The 16,056-nt window shown below is 38.8% G+C and overlaps 5 protein-coding genes across 5 annotated transcripts; 3 read left to right on the forward strand and 2 right to left on the reverse strand.

Annotated features, from left to right (window-relative positions):
• Nucleotides 1–173: 173 nt before the first annotated feature.
• On the forward strand, nt 174–2,460 carry L201_005568 (uncharacterized protein; the record flags this gene model as incomplete). Its single annotated transcript, XM_066221298.1, has 7 exons — nt 174–206; nt 265–370; nt 427–473; nt 555–689; nt 773–1,447; nt 1,514–2,190; nt 2,241–2,460. 7 exons carry the CDS (start codon nt 174–176, stop codon nt 2,458–2,460), a joined length of 1,893 nt encoding a protein of 630 aa, XP_066077395.1.
• Nucleotides 2,461–3,127: 667 nt separating this feature from the next.
• Nucleotides 3,128–6,118, forward strand: L201_005569 (uncharacterized protein; the record flags this gene model as incomplete). The annotated part of the gene is made up of 3 exons (XM_066221299.1): nt 3,128–3,206; nt 3,267–5,367; nt 5,416–6,118. The coding sequence occupies 3 exons, from the start codon at nt 3,128–3,130 to the stop codon at nt 6,116–6,118; spliced, it is 2,883 nt and encodes a 960-aa protein (XP_066077396.1).
• Nucleotides 6,119–6,579: 461 nt separating this feature from the next.
• On the forward strand, nt 6,580–9,392 carry L201_005570 (uncharacterized protein; the record flags this gene model as incomplete). The annotated part of the gene is made up of 5 exons (XM_066221300.1): nt 6,580–7,035; nt 7,102–8,321; nt 8,392–8,673; nt 8,738–9,097; nt 9,161–9,392. 5 exons carry the CDS (start codon nt 6,580–6,582, stop codon nt 9,390–9,392), a joined length of 2,550 nt encoding a protein of 849 aa, XP_066077397.1.
• Nucleotides 9,393–10,081: 689 nt separating this feature from the next.
• Nucleotides 10,082–12,560, reverse strand: L201_005571 (uncharacterized protein; the record flags this gene model as incomplete). Its single annotated transcript, XM_066221301.1, has 4 exons — nt 10,082–10,148; nt 10,229–10,748; nt 10,921–11,334; nt 11,489–12,560. 4 exons carry the CDS (start codon nt 12,558–12,560, stop codon nt 10,082–10,084), a joined length of 2,073 nt encoding a protein of 690 aa, XP_066077398.1.
• Nucleotides 12,561–13,186: 626 nt separating this feature from the next.
• On the reverse strand, nt 13,187–15,224 carry L201_005572 (glucose-6-phosphate dehydrogenase; the record flags this gene model as incomplete). The annotated part of the gene is made up of 7 exons (XM_066221302.1): nt 13,187–13,217; nt 13,295–13,394; nt 13,461–13,802; nt 13,879–14,080; nt 14,196–14,272; nt 14,337–14,897; nt 15,020–15,224. 7 exons carry the CDS (start codon nt 15,222–15,224, stop codon nt 13,187–13,189), a joined length of 1,518 nt encoding a protein of 505 aa, XP_066077399.1.
• Nucleotides 15,225–16,056: the final 832 nt, after the last annotated feature.

A 16,056-nucleotide genomic window follows, 5' to 3' on the forward strand; every position in this document is an offset into this window, starting at 1 on the left:
AGATGTGTATAGTAGTAACTTGAAATGCAATATTAAATGCCAAAGCGCGAGTGTTGTTGTTCCAGCTGTGACGCGGCAAAGTCAACTTCGGTCATCAGTCGTTATTTGGGGTATCAATGTTCATCTATGATTTACATCTTTCTTTATATGCATATCATCAACTCATATAATCAATGTCCGTGGAGATACCTAATGGTCATATAGAGGTAGGTCACCAGTATTCAACTTATTGATTGTTGAAGTAGCTGCTGAAAGTCTGAACAGGACCAACCTCTCGAAACTCCCGGAGCTGGACCTTCGCGATTACCTGCCAAGCCATTAGACGTTAACAATGATGATAACGACGATGAAGAACAGGACAGACTCTCATGTAAGCTGATTTATTTGTGAAATTTATCACAAAGAAGCTGACGGTTTTACTTACAGTCCTCAAGAAGCAAGCAGAATATACAGAATTAGAACAATCGGTCAATGTAAGTAGATAAATGTCATAACGAGTTCAGCCCTGTCACGAATCGTTTAGCTAATTCATGGATCAACGTTTACGATCTTAGTCAAGTGATGAATTGCTCTCCTCTTTGGAAGCCTATCTGTCCACCTTTCAGAACGATTTATCGGCGGTTTCAGGTCAGATATCAGATTTACAGGGCAGGAGTTCGGAAATTGAATCCCAACTGAAGGGGAGAAAGGTTAGTACACGATGCTGGATCCGCCCATTTACTATTCTTCAACAGATACTTCCCTTTTCTGTTACTGATGCTGCCGTTGATAGACGATCATACCTCCACTCAATGCACTCCTAACAGATATAACGCTTCCGCCATCATTGGTACTGACCATTCGAGATACCCTACCATCACAAAATCCCGAATTATGGCTATCTGCTATAGTTGAATTAGATCAGAAAATCGGTTTAATTTCAAGTAGATCATCAAAAGTGAAAGCTGTCAAAGAATTACTTCCTATCATCGACGGATTAAAAGTAAAAGCATTGAATGTTTTACCACCTTTCTTGTTAAATCTGATCAAACCTCTAAGATCCGCTTCGAAAGGGTTATCGACAAATTTGGTCATTCTGCAAAACTCGCTGTTACTGAGATATCAGCCATTCTATCAATTCTTATACAACCATTCACCAGACAACTCAAACCTAGCAAAACAAGTCGAAAGAGGATATGTCAATGCTTCGAGATCATATTACGAAACTGCTTTTAGACGATATACAAGATCTTTATCAGCAATAAAACTTAGAATAACTGAAAAGAATGAATTAATAGGCTCTACTGCAACTCCTGTTCCTGATCCATCTAGCCAAAGCAATACGAATGACTATGCACGGACATCTCTGAATGGCATCAACAAAGATAAATTGAAATTCAAGGATCTGGACATGGATGACGAGGATAGTTCTGTGATATTGGCCTATATGGCAGATGACAAGGATTATGTGAGTTCATCAGCGTAGCAGCCCAATCCAAACATTCGATGAGCTGAACTGACATTTCATTGTCAGAGAGCACCCATAGAAGCAATATTTAGATCACTTGCGCTGGTTCTTCTTGACAATGCCTCTTCGGAATTTACATTCATTGTTCGATTTTTCGCCAGATCTCATTCATCAACCCCTCCCGCAGTTAAATCGCCCATCGAAACACCTATAGATTCACCTAATCCATCTTATGTCGATCTAATGTCTGATGCGGGTAGATCAGTGACGCCCACCCGTAAAGGCGTCAATGCCATGAACGAAAATCTCAAAGACGCAGAAAGAATTTGGCATGAAATATTCGATTCGTCGCTGGAATATACGACAGAATTCTTCAACTCGATCACAACACCTACATCCACAACTCAGCAGATACCTTCAATTACCTCAATACTGACTATCATTAGACTAAACGATGATCTACTTAAGATATCAGACTTAAGGGGTTGTTTACCTTTGCTATCCTATTTGAACCTATGGAAATTGAATTTATGGCCGATATTCAAGAAAGAAATAGATAAACATATTGGATCGTTGAAGAAATTGGCTGATGACCTTGAAGGCAAAAATTTAATGTCATCATTTGGATTGAACAAAGCGTTGAAGGATAGCAACTTGAAACAAATCACTAAAAGATATGGTAAAATGTTTAGTGAAATGGTTGTTCTATCTAGTGAAGCTGAAGAAGTTATGATGTTTTCAAGGTGAGTAGAGTTATATATACGAGAAAATATATACTGATATTTTCCGTCAGTATGACTAGATTACGTGCAGAATTAATCAGGATAATCACCTTGCAAAGTAATAAGATTAAATCAATTCCCGAAAAGAATTCTTTCTTATCATCAATCTACGAAATTATAATTCATGAACTTGTTAGTGGGCCAGGTCAAACCACGCACCCTAAATTACAAAGTGAATTATCGTTTTTCAGAACCAGGGAAGAGGAAGCTAGGCGAAGGATTTCAGCATAGAGTGATTTGGCTATTATCTATCATGTCCGATACAGTTATGAATGCATATGACATCTGTTGCGATTGACTATGGTTCCTACCTATGCATACATAGTATTATTGTATATGAATTTTGAGAGAGATCAGGCATTATATTGAAATGTCGTGTGCCACAGGATATCAGGTAGTAAGGAACGTCCATACGTAATACGTAATCATTTGAGCAAGCAACTTAAGCGTAATCAGGACGAACCGGCAAACATCATCCCAAGTATAAAGTGATAACATATGAGTTGGTGGTGTTTAACTCTGTCTCACCCGGTAGCATTCACGACTTACATCTTATGGCCCCGCCTCCCAGTCAACAGTACATACATATCATCAATCACTCTGCATTGTTAGCGTTGTCAACTATTCTACTGGCTAGAAGTATTGCATGATCTCACCAAAATCAATCAAGACACCGCCAATTGTAGGAGCGAATACCAGCACCAAGACAACACCATTCGGACGTATCCACCTTCCTTTCTACTCCAGGCCAAATCAGCCTCTTGTCGTCCTTCAGTTCTATTCATGTCGTGTTTGTTTACATTCTGAGTAATATCTGTAAGCTGAATCTGGGATTTTTGGTGCCAAATTTTCGCTGATACATCTTGGGTTATTTAGACGCAACTTTTAACGCTCCATCATGAGAGAGTCAAATTATACGTTTCCTCCTCAGAATAGAGCTGTAACCAATATCACCCACTTGATATATGATCGTAGAGGTAAGTCTTAAGTCTTCTCGTTCATCTCTCCCCTGTGTGCTTATTCAATCCTCTGTACAGCTCTCGACACAAACAGTCCACTGGCATTACTAAACAGTCTTACCTCCCTAACCTACCTTACTTCCACCTCTCCCCGTATTCGAGAAATCCTTACTATAGATGGTGGATTAGAACGACTTCTCGATATCCTTCGTGATTCCTGTCTACCAAAAGATACACCTCAACAACAAGATTTATGGGGTTTAAATGGTCCATCCACAGCTCGTGTAATAACGGTCGATAGAGCAAATTCGCTTAGACATAGTTTAGCATTTCAATGTGTAGTTAATATAGGTGTCAGAGGAAGCGAAGATATCAGAACAAGGGTAGTACAATCAGGAGCATTAGATTTAGTCGCACAGATATTGGAAAGCTGGTTAAGGGATCATGGTATATCCATATTTTCTGGACATTTAGGAAGTCAAGCTGCTGTAGATGCTGTAGCTGCTGGCTTACCTGTACCTGGAACGGAAAATCTCAAGAAAAGAGAAAGAATGGATAAGAATGAGAAATCAGAAAGATCAGAAAGGGAACGAGGTGAGAGGTCACACCGACATCATAGTAGATCTCAACAGTCTCAACTAGATATACAACCTGTTACAGCAACAGCCGCCAACATAGCAAGTCAAGCTGCTGCAGCCTTTGGATTCAACCTAAACATATCTTCCTGGACCGATCAACTTCAACAAGCGTCAACACCTCAGGAATCGGTACAAGGAGATACGGACGTGGATATGGCTGATGCCGAAGGTGGAGAGACAGATGACGCTTCAATAGATGCCGATGAAGGTAGCATTGATGTGGATGTAACAGATGATCAAAGTACAGCACCTCCCTCAACTACACCTCGAGCTTCGACAACCCTTCTCCCCATGACTATCCCACCTCGACCGCCCATTCCTCGTGACGCCCAGAGTCAAACGTCAAGCGCGGACGCTTCGCTATCCGGTGATGACAACAATGCCATTCCTCGAAACACCTCTGAAAGCAATCTAGTGGCTCAAGGCCTACGTCCTCCCGCTCTCAACCTCTCCTCTCGAACTGCACAACTCAATCAAGAACCTGTCAGCACACAATCTAGTCCGATGGGAACACCTACCAGACACGCACATGAACCGATGGATGATTCACGTAGACCCGGAAGACGAGGCACAATTGTTGCTAGACCAGGAAATTTAGCTCCTAGGAACGATAGGGAAAGAGAACGCCGCCGGGATCATACTGCAGGAAGTGGTACATCTGATGGAGGAGAAGATATCGATTTGCCCACCGCTACCATCGCAGCAGGTATAGCGGCTGTCAATGCTCAAGCGATGGAGAATAACAATACGATCGAAACAGATGAGCCAGCCGTACCACCCGCTGTCGAAATTGTCGAAACGCATAATCAAGGCGATCTAGATGAACCTGATCCCGAAGCCATAGCCGCTGAACAAGCAAGATTAGATATGGAAGCTGGAGCACCTCCCGGTCAGCCAGGCGCTGCTCAAACACCCCGAGTTACACCTGGCGAAGCACCTACACCTCGTCAAGCTCCAGGCGATCCACCACCCGCCAACACACCAGATCAAGCAGCTATCATCATCGCTAACAGCGCTCCAAGAGGTTTCCACGATCTTGGAAGTTATGTCGGAATCAGTTCTTTGCTTAACCCAGATGGAAACCGATATTCCGATGATAGTATTCTGCTCGCCTTACAACTTCTCGCTTACCTCTCGAAATATCCTCATGTCAGAACTGCATTCCATCATCCCAGACGACCAATGCATGCAACATTTGATCTTGGCTTGGACTCCATCACCAATCCATTGCCAGAAAGACCAGCATATTCCCAAACACCCGACATCTTCTCATTGGTTGAACGTTTTACATTCCGACCTTCACCATCAGATCCTCTATTCTTCAAGGTACCACAAGAAATCCAATATTGGGCAGGAGTCATTATGCGAAATGCATGCAGAAAAGATGAAGCTAGAGGCGGTATAAGGCAATGTGCAAACATGTCTTGCGGAAGATGGGAGAAATTCCCAAGAGAATTCGCCAAATGTCGAAGGTGCAGAAAAGCCAAATACTGCAGCAAAGAATGTCAGAGTAGAGCGTGGCAAGAGGGTCATAGATTCTGGTAAGTTGTCCCCCAGCGGAAACTTTCAATAGCTTACCCCTTATACAGGTGTAGCTCGAGGGCGGACCAAGAACCAGGCTCAGCAGCGGTAGAAGGGGCTCCTGAAACACGGGCTGCCGCTGCTGAAACAGCTCAGGACGAGGATGAAGATTACCAACTCAGCGCCCAGATGGGCTTATCTCCCGAAGTAGTGAACCGAGCCATCGCAGCTGCCCGGGCTGCTGGTATCCTACGTGGACAAGGTAACTTGGAGGATGGAAATCGAAGAGGAGCTGCAAGTGTAGATGTCGATCCTAGTCTATTGATACCTCATCATGCAAGACCTCAAGCTGAGGGTCCCTCACCTCCACCACATGCAGTCACTCAGGCTCATGTCAATTTGATCGAAGGTCAACACGCTGCACAACTCATGCAAGAATCTATCAACCCCACCAGACGAACCATACCGATTGAACATCCTATTCCGAGAAACAGAAGAAATAATTCACCTGATCGAGGATCCAGAACAATAGCCGATCCATGGCGAAGGCTACAAAATGTTGGTACTCTGTTAGGCTTGAGGAACGATAACAATGATAGGAACACAACACCGCAGCAACAGCAAGCAGCTACAGCGATGAATATACCTTGGGAAACCGAGACGAGAGGCGGTCCATCTAGGAACGTTCCATCAAGAGATGAAGGCAGAAGAGGTAGTGGAGGTGTAACAGGTTTAGGTTTTAATATGGCTGATCAGGGAAGACGTCAATAAGGTGTTTTATGACCATGTAGCATTGTATATCACCAACAGACGAGTTGGTTCAATGTCGAATCTGTGTTGTGCTTGTACTCCATCTTATCTAGTATTCATTTGTAAATTATTCTTTAGACTATAATTCTCATCTGCATAGTTGATGTTCATTGTTATATCGTTTAGACTGCAGACGCATCTGACTATGAACAATCTAATATATTACGGCCTGTTCATCATCGTTGGTTATCATTTTGTTATCGTTGTTACGAATTCCGGGTGCCTGAGTAAAGAGATGACGGAATGAACCAGGTTCAACGAGAATCTTCGGGAAATATTGCCACCCAACTATTTACAACTTTCTTCACGTCTACTTAAGTAACCAAAATAACCTTCGATCCGTTCTTTTTGCTCGTACCACAATATACTCAGCATAGTAGCTTCGATAGCCAGAACTCAAAAGTGACTGATCCTCTCAAAAAATGCTTGCAAGAAAATATCTGATACGTATGGCTCGTCTACCATCCCGATATCCCGCCAAACCATTACTTTCTCGGCCATCGGTTAGATCAATTACACCTCTCTTGATAAGGACATATGCACAAGGACCCCCTAGACAACCACCTAATGGTCCACCTGGGGGAGGAGGCGGATTTGGGGGTATGAGATTTCCTGGAGGTGGAGGAGGAATGATGGGTGGACCAAAACAACCTGAAAAAGGAGAAACATTAAATCAATTTTCAGTAGATTTAACGCAATTAGCAAGAGATGGTAAATTAGATCCGACAATAGGTAGAGATGAAGAAATTAGGAGAACAATACAGATTTTGAGTAGAAGAACAAAATCAAATCCTGTTTTATTGGGTTTACCTGGTGTGGGTAAAACTGCAATTCTAGAAGGTTTAGCTACCAGAATAGTGAATAAGGAAGTACCGGAGGTAAGCTAAACATTTGAAAGTCTATACACTGATGAGAATGCATTGCTGACAAATTCTCTATATTAGTCACTACATGGTAAACGCCTCCTCTCTCTCGATCTTTCAATGCTTTTAGCAGGAACAGGAGTTCGAGGTGAATTCGAATCTCGGTTTAAAGCTTTACTGAAGGACATTGAAGCGGAAGAAGGCAATGTAATCTGTTTCATCGATGAATTGCATACTCTACTCAATTTAGGTAAAGCGGAGGGATCGATGGATGCTGGAAATATGATTAAGCCAGCTTTGGCTAGAGGTTTACAGCTGGTCGGAGCAACCACATTAGACGAATACAAGAAGACAATTGAAAAAGACGCGGCTTTACAAAGACGTTTCCAACCTATCATGGTCAATGAACCTTCAGTCGAATCAACCATATCGATATTAAGAGGATTAAAAACAAGATTTGAAACACATTTCGGGGTTTCAATAGCGGATTCAGCATTAGTCACAGCTGCATTATATTCAGATAGATATATACCTGATCGATATTTACCTGACAAAGCAATTGATTTAGTTGATGAAGCATCATCAGCATTAAAATTATCACAAGAATCAAGACCTGCAAAATTAGAAAATTTAGATCGAGAAATTATAACATTAGAAATTGAAAGAGAATCATTAAAGAACGAAGAAGATGGATTTTCTGTTAGTAGAAGAGAAAAAGTTGAAAATGAATTAGAATCAAAAAAATTGGAACAAAAAAAATTAAATGATTTATGGAGAGAAGAAAGAGAAAGAGTTTCAGAAATTAAAGGTATAAAAGAACAAATTGAACAAGCTAATATAGATTTAGAAAATGCACAAAGGAATGGTGAATTTGAAAAAGCTTCAAAATTAAGATTTTCAACTATACCTTCTTTACAGAATAAATTACCAAAAATTCAAAATCAATTAGACAAAGAAATCTCATCTTCATCAGAAGAATTTGATATGTCTGTAAAAGATAAAGTAACTTCAGAAGATATCGCTATTGTAGTAGCTAAATCGACTGGTATACCAGTGCCCAATTTATTAAAAGGTGAAAAAGAAAAATTGATTCATATGGAAGATTCACTTAAAAATAGAGTCGTAGGTCAAGATCAAGTTGTTCATTCAGTTAGTGATGCTATAAGATTATCAAGAGCTGGTTTACAATCACCTTCAAGACCTCTAGCATCGTTCTTATTTTTAGGACCTACTGGTGTAGGTAAAAGTGAATTGACAAAGGCTTTAGCCGAATTCCTTTTCGCTGATGAGAAACGAGGATTGTAAGTGTAGCTTCAACCCATTAATCGATTGATGTCATTTGGACCTGCGGCTAACATTTTCCGCGTGTAGGATACAACTCAACATGTCAGAATTCCACGACAAACATACAGTTTCCCGACTGATAGGTGCTACGGCTGGATTTGTTGGATACGAAGAAGGCGGTCAATTGACCGAAGCTGTCAGACGAAGACCATACGCCGTAGTTGTATTTGATGAGATTGAGAAAGCCCATCCCGATGTAGCCAATATCCTACTTCAAATCCTTGATGAAGGTTGTTTGACTGATGGTCAAGGAAGACAAGTCAATTTCAAGAATACAATTATTTGCTTGACATCTAACCTTGGATCAGAGTGAGTGAAAAGCTTTTCTTTTGTATTGAGACTCTATACTGACTTTTCTATCAATTTACTATAGAGCCCTATATGAAGCAAATGCATGTCATCCAGATGGTTCAATCACTTCACAAACAAGAGAAGAAGTATTAAAATCAGTTGGTCGATTTTTCAAACCTGAATTAATTAATAGATTAGATGAGTTATTAGTTTTCAATAAATTACCTCCGTCAGTTATATTGGATATAATCGAATTAGGATTAAAAGAATTACAAAAAAGATTAGATTCAAGAAGAATAACATTAAATGTTGATGAAGAATCAAAAATTTGGTTAGCAAATAAAGGTTATTCAGAACAATTCGGTGCAAGATCAGTTCAAAGAGTTATAAGAGATAAAGTCGTTACTAAAGTAGCTTCCAAGTTGTTGGATGGTACGATAAAGTGAGTATACCTTTTATTGGGACATGCCATGATTTCCGCTAACCGATCTGCTCAAATAATTAGGGATGGGCAAATTGTAACCATAAGTATCAAGGATAATGAGGTCAATATCACTAGTAAACTCGATCCTAATCAACCATTGTCAAATACCTTACAATCCAACTCCGCATCGACCTCGACATCAGTAGATCACACTCCAGCTAGACCAGAGCCTAGGTTGCTGGAAGTACTCGAAGATGGTGTAGAGGACATTGACGAAGATGAAGATAAACCTAGAAGAGTAGTATACGGATAAGTCGGACAAATAATAGTGATAGAACACAAATGTTGTAACCATCATATATATGTAGAGGAGCTATCATCCGCAAGCCAATTAGCATGAAAATTGAAATTACCAATTTTCCGGACCCAACTCATATACCAGAAAGTCATCAGTATTTAGTAGTCATATGTAGTGTAAAGTATATAAAATGCATATTTGTAGCACACCTCTCATAAATCGTAAACCTCATCAGGCGATTCAAGAACGGATGTGTATTGAAAAAATATATGAACAATGCAATGCAACTTGAAGTGTAAAGAGTGTATAAAGGTGAGGATTGGAAATGCGATTGTAGTTATGAACGTCAAAAAGTGTAGAAAATAGAAATACATGATTTATAGTAGGAAAAGCCTAATGAAATGAACAATACGTACTAATTGTAAAAAAGTTTGTATGCAGGATATATGTAAGAATCAAGTCAAAATGCGGAATAATTACATCCAAAAAATCAAAAGCAATAAGCGGCAATTGATATGTGTTTCCTGAAAAAAAGGACAGGAAAGTGGGAAAAAGAAAAGGAAAAAGGGAAAGCAGCAGAGGAAGAAGAAGAAGCAAAAGAAGAAGGGAGGGTTTGTTGAGACCATCAGAACCAGTCGTCTCGTTAACGTCGTTTAATCATCTTGCAGCAAGTCCACTAATGTCGTCCAAACTATCATCTAACGTCAACCATATCCTTTATCTCTGTCTTTGTCTTTATCAGGTTTCGGTTTCTTAACCCTTCTTCCGCAACTGTAAAGCGAACAAAATCAGCATGTGTATTGCATCCATGCCGCCCAGTCATTTACTGACGTAATTAGATGAAAACTCACGTGCATCGTCCATGTCCGTCATCTCCATGACAATCATTATCATCGCCTGCAAAAGCAGAATCTGCGTCGTCATCTTCATACACATCTTCTTCATCTTCGTAATCATCATCATTATCTGTTCGTCTCGATCTACTATGATTGTCATCGTCTTGAGAATCATAATCACTATCACCATCATTATTATTGTTTTTCAATGAACCTTTTTTACCTTCAGCAACATTTTTAGCTTTATTTTTGATCAGTTCTTTTCTTTTAATTTCCTTCTTTCTTCTTCTAATCGCTTGTTTCCTTCTTGATTCAGTAGAATAATATAAATCATATTCACAAAAACAACAAATAAAATCGTCTTCATTAGGTCTAACGTCCATATTTATCGTTTCTGCCTGATCTTGCTGATTATTAACCTTCTTTCGGGTTCTAGTAGCTAAAAACATCATAGAGGGCGGATTGAAAAGTGATAGATGGGACGAATATGGTTCATATGGATCTCCATGAGGTGAGACTGTTCTTGATGGTCGGTCTGTTTAATTATAAGCGACCATTAATCAGCATGAAATCCTTCAAGGATTTGGGTGTTTGTGCGTTCTAATTTTGTATCAACCCAGATAATCTGCCAGTATCTGCTACACCTCTTATTGAACCAGAGCTCTCCATAGGCCTCCTTTTCATCAAAATAAGGCCCATCCACTTACAATTATCAACATGATGAGGATTACTCTGATTAGCTAAAACACTTCTCTTCTTCTTCTTTGGTTTCTTCTTATTACTCCCTTGGCCTCCTCCACCTGCTCCACCGGTTGTAGTTGTCTTCGTTTCGTTCGAATCTTTCGATTGACTTGTAGACATAGGTTGACTTTCTTCCTTAGCAGTTGGGGTAGTGGTGATATTAGATGGTATAGAAATGTTGGTATCCTTGTTGGCTAATTTTCGTCTGGTCTTAGAAGGTAATTTATCTTCATCGTCGTTATTGTTTGAAGTCGATGAAGTAGTAGTCGTTGTGACCACAGGAGCAGCTCTGTTCGCTGATATAATCAAAGCTCGAAGTTCATTTGCTAATTTGAGTAAAGATGTTTGCTCTTTTGCCTTTGCGCGAAGTGTCGAAGAAGCTGACGAGAGATATATACAATGTCAGCTTTTATCTAGACTTGGGTTGAAAAGTGACCTGAACTAGGTTAGAAGTCGAAGACTCGTCGGTGAAAGGATGACGACAAATGAATGTCAAGTCATGAAATATGAAAATTAGAAGAATCTTGCACTCACCTTTACATTCCAACTCAAATTCAAAACTACCTTCAGGGAACCAACCTTTCCTTTCAATTTTCTTTTGATCTTTGCTACCTAAATTGATTTTTCCTACTTTAAATCTTCTAAATTTATACCTATAAGAATTTCTCCAATTTTTAGGTTGTTGATCATTATCTGATTGTGATTGTTGTTGTAATTGTTGTTGAGTTAATTTCCAACCTTGTCTATCAGGTGTCCAAGAATTTATATTTACATCTTCTAATGCAGGTAACAATTTTTCAAATTCACTTACATCAGGTAAATTTGATTTTTTCTTTTTTTGCACTTGATTTTGTTGATCAGTTTTAATTTTTGATGAATAACTATTATTATCATTCTTGATATTCGTTGTATTAGCAGTGGAATTTTTGGTTAATGATGATGAAGATGAAGTTGAATTCAGAGCTGAGTTTATTGAATTTTCAGTTTGTGATAAAGCATTTTGAGCATCAATATATAAAGAAATAAAATTTGATTTTCTCTTTACAAATAATTCTTTTCTAAATTCCATTAGTTTTCTTGCTGGACTCAAAGTTAATTTTTTCCTAATCAATGGTGTATGATTAGATTTATTCGTTGAATTTGATAAAGGTTTGACGTCGTTCTCTTCATATGAAGTATCATTTGAATGACTAAGAGAAGGTAATCCACCATTCGTGAAGTTATTATTGAATTCTTGAGTCTCTAATCTATTTGCCATGGATCCTGGTCGCTGTAAACCATCTGGAGTTGCAGGTCTTTTTAACATTTGACCTTGACCTAGATTCTGACCACTAGCCTGTGCGTTTGATGAAGCTGAACTGATATTATTTCCATTCCCATTTCCAGTTTCAATAAAACGAAAACTCAAATTCTGTTGTTGATTATTAGGTATTTTTCTTTTCTTACCTACACCACCTCTTTCACCTCCATAACCTCCTCTCATATTTTCATGTTCATCATTATCAAACTCGAATGTACCTTCGACCAAATCCTCATAAGTTACAGAAGGTGGTGGTAACAAAGGTATTGGTAATGGTGGCGGCGGTGGTGGTTGTTCTCCACTCATCAGATCAAGTATCCTACTTCAAGATATGATGACTGGAGCAAGATATGTTGAGAGCGTTGATGAATGCTGATAATAATTGAGAGTATAGGGATGAAAAATGATGAGTTGTCAAAAGATAGATATGATAGAGGACCAAGCGGCAATGACCAAGGAGTAAGTGACAAATTGACTGAATCATCAACCTTTTTACCGGCATTTTTCACCTACAACCAGGTGGCACATGCATGGCATTACGACTAGTACTCTTACATCTCATCTGTACTTCTTAACTATGGTTTTGTCTTCATCATATGCAATATATCCAAGGGGACACTATTGCTTCTGCTTCTGGTAGTATATACATCACGTCAGTGTGCATGACAGGCCAGCACACCAACTGTTTGTATATGTGTGTACATGGATGAGGCTAAAAAGCATAACGCCTCGTCTGTTTGATAGGGACTGAATGAAGGATACTTCGCAGCTCGTAGGAGCCCATTAAATATGGTTCTACATCATGCATATACATTATCGACTAGTCAATTAGATAACTTCTTCCATATCACAGACTTCTCTTCATCTAAACAAGGATAAAACAGTTGAAAAGGGATTTTTGGGTATTTTTATTGTTTTTGCTACTTTTTGTTTTAAAGGCTAGCAGAAGTTTGAGGCCATGAGCTATTGATTGATAATAGATAGTCAGTAAATATGCGTACGAGAACTTAAAATGATAGCATATAACAAGTATAACTCACTATTCTTGAGGAGATCTCTTGTAACCGTATTTAGAAGTAAACTCGTCGACTTGTTTAGGACCCCTTGAACCGTATGGGTATGGTTCAGGTTTAGGAGCGTCTGTGTGACATCGATCCTTTGTTAGTAGGAAATCCCTTTCGACGATGTAAAGTGGTTCTGACTCACCTTTACCATCAATCCAGTGGAGGATAGGGGTGAAGATCTTCCAAGCGACATCCAACTCATCGTCTCTAACAAAGTTAGAGTGATCACCCTTGAAAGCATCCAAAATCAAAGCTTCATAAGCTTGAGGGATGTTGGTATCAACGAATCTCTTCTGGTAGGTCAAGTCTAATTCGGTTGGTACAGCTCTTGTAGCAAATCCAGGTAATTTGGCGTTCATTTTCAAGTAAACAGCTTCAGATGGTTGAATTCTCATTACTAACTCGTTTCTTGGGATATCGGTGAAAATACCTTGTAACGCATCTTTGAATTGCACTCGGATTTCTACCTTTGATTCGTTCAAAGCTGTAAAATAACAAGAGAATTTAGTGATTGGTTCGTTTGGTGATCGCTGAATGCAAAAACTGGAGGATATGCTCACCTTTACCAGCCTTCATGATGAATGGTACACCTTCCCATCGTGGGTTGTTTACCCAAAGTGTCATGGCTGCGAAAGTTGGACAGACGGAACCTTTAGGTACGGTATCATCATCGAGGTAACCTGGTTTGTCACCTTCAGCAACGTATTGACCGAGGAGAACATCTTTTTGGGCGATAGCTGGAATGGATCTGAGGACTTTAACCTGTAGATAATGGTGTATTAGCGACAATAACAGGCAATATAGGGGCATACAGTTGGTGGGTGATTACAAAACGCTTCAAAGCATGGGTGGTAGAAAAACACATTGCGACACTCACTTTCTCATCTCGAATATCCTCGGCAGAGAAAGAAACGGGTCGTTCCATAGCAAGAATAGAAAGGGTTTGTAGAAGATCTACGCATAGAACACACGAGTTAGGCAATTTGACCATATGTATCAGGAAATTTAACAAACTCACGGTTTTGACAAACATCTCTAATGATACCGAATTCATCAAAGTAACCACCTCTACCTTCAGTGCCGAAAGGTTCTTTGAAAGTAATTTGAACATTACTGACGAAATTTCTGTTAAAAGCAGCATCAAGGAAGACGTTACCGAATCTTAAAACTAATAAATTTTTAATCATTTCTTTACCTAAATAATGATCAATTCTATAAGTTTCATTTTCTTTCCATTGTGATTTTAATTCAGTCATCATTTCTCTACATGATTCTAAATCTTTTCCAAATGGTTTTTCAACAATAATTCTATTAATACCATTTTCAGAATAAACATTTTTTTTTAAACCTTTTGCTACAGTTGTGAAAACTGAAGGTGGTAATGCCATATAAAATACACGATTTTTTGTTTTTCTATCACCTTCCAATTTTTCCAAATGTTTTAATAATTCTTGAAATCCTTCATCACCATCATATTGACCTGAAATATATGTTGAAATTTTTCTAAATTCTTCAATTTTCGATTCATCTCCTTTGATATATTGTGTTTCCCTCTTGTGGAATTCTTGTTCATCCATTTCTACAATGATATAAATCAAAAAAAAAAAAAAAATTCACATTTTGGTTAGTCATGCTTCATATTCGGCCGACGTCATTTGGTATTTTGCCGACTTTTCATCATTATTTCCAAAAATCACTCACTTGTTCTAGCATAACCAACAATGTGAACATCTTTTGGAAGTAAACCTTGAGCGTATAAAGCGAAGAGAGCAGGGAAAGTCTTCTTTTTGGCAAGATCACCACTTGCACCTAAAACTACAACGACGGTTTCATCTTTCAATTGATCACCGGATGTTTCCATAGATGGGATGGATCCTGCACGTTGTCTGTTCTGTTGTTGAGACATTCTACGGGGTTTACTGTCAGCTTTCTCTATGCATCATATACAAAATTTGAGTTTCAGCTTACTTTGATAGTATTAGTATGTATGTATGATGAGAAAAACAAAAAAAGGAAACGTATGGAAATAAGAAGTAATATAGATGGATATCGATGAATGATTTATTATTGAACGGTAACACACGGTGCGGGCCGATTGGGGGTAGTACTACTCTTTAGATGGATATTATGATGTTGTGTATCAATCAAATGAGGTATGCTGAGTGTTTTTCTCTTTCTCTTATCGCGGTAATTGAGATGACCCTATACAAAAAAATATAAAATACTGTAATACAACCATACGATTTAGTAGTAAGTATGACGATGTGGAGGTTAATTATACAATTACATTGTATATAGAACGGAGTTAAAATTATACCTTTACCTTTTCAGCATCAACGGTAGATTTCTCTATCATTTTTATCGTAATTCCCAAAGATGCTGCTACTCGTATGGTGGGAATTTAGCCGGACCGGACTAAAGATACATATATGTTAATATGTTAATACGATTATAAAAGTGAGCACGCGAGATCCCTGAATTCCGAATATAACTATTATCAATATTATTTAAGCGGTAAAATAAGAACGAGGTGGAGGTGGTCCAAGCGGGATTTAGTGGAATCAAACAACACTACAACAGTATATTTCCTTGTACAGTATATCCAGACCAAGATGACCGAATGTTAGTTATATATGTAAGATAACGATCAGTGCACGATAATCAGACCAACGTTTCACTTTGTACTCATTCTTCTACTAGAAATCGAACAAGAAAAGGTGATCAATGCGATATTTACA

The sequence above is a fragment of the Kwoniella dendrophila genome, chromosome 7, assembly GCF_036810415.1.
Source record: "Kwoniella dendrophila CBS 6074 chromosome 7, complete sequence".
NCBI classification, from domain to species: Eukaryota; Fungi; Basidiomycota; class Tremellomycetes; order Tremellales; family Cryptococcaceae; genus Kwoniella; species Kwoniella dendrophila.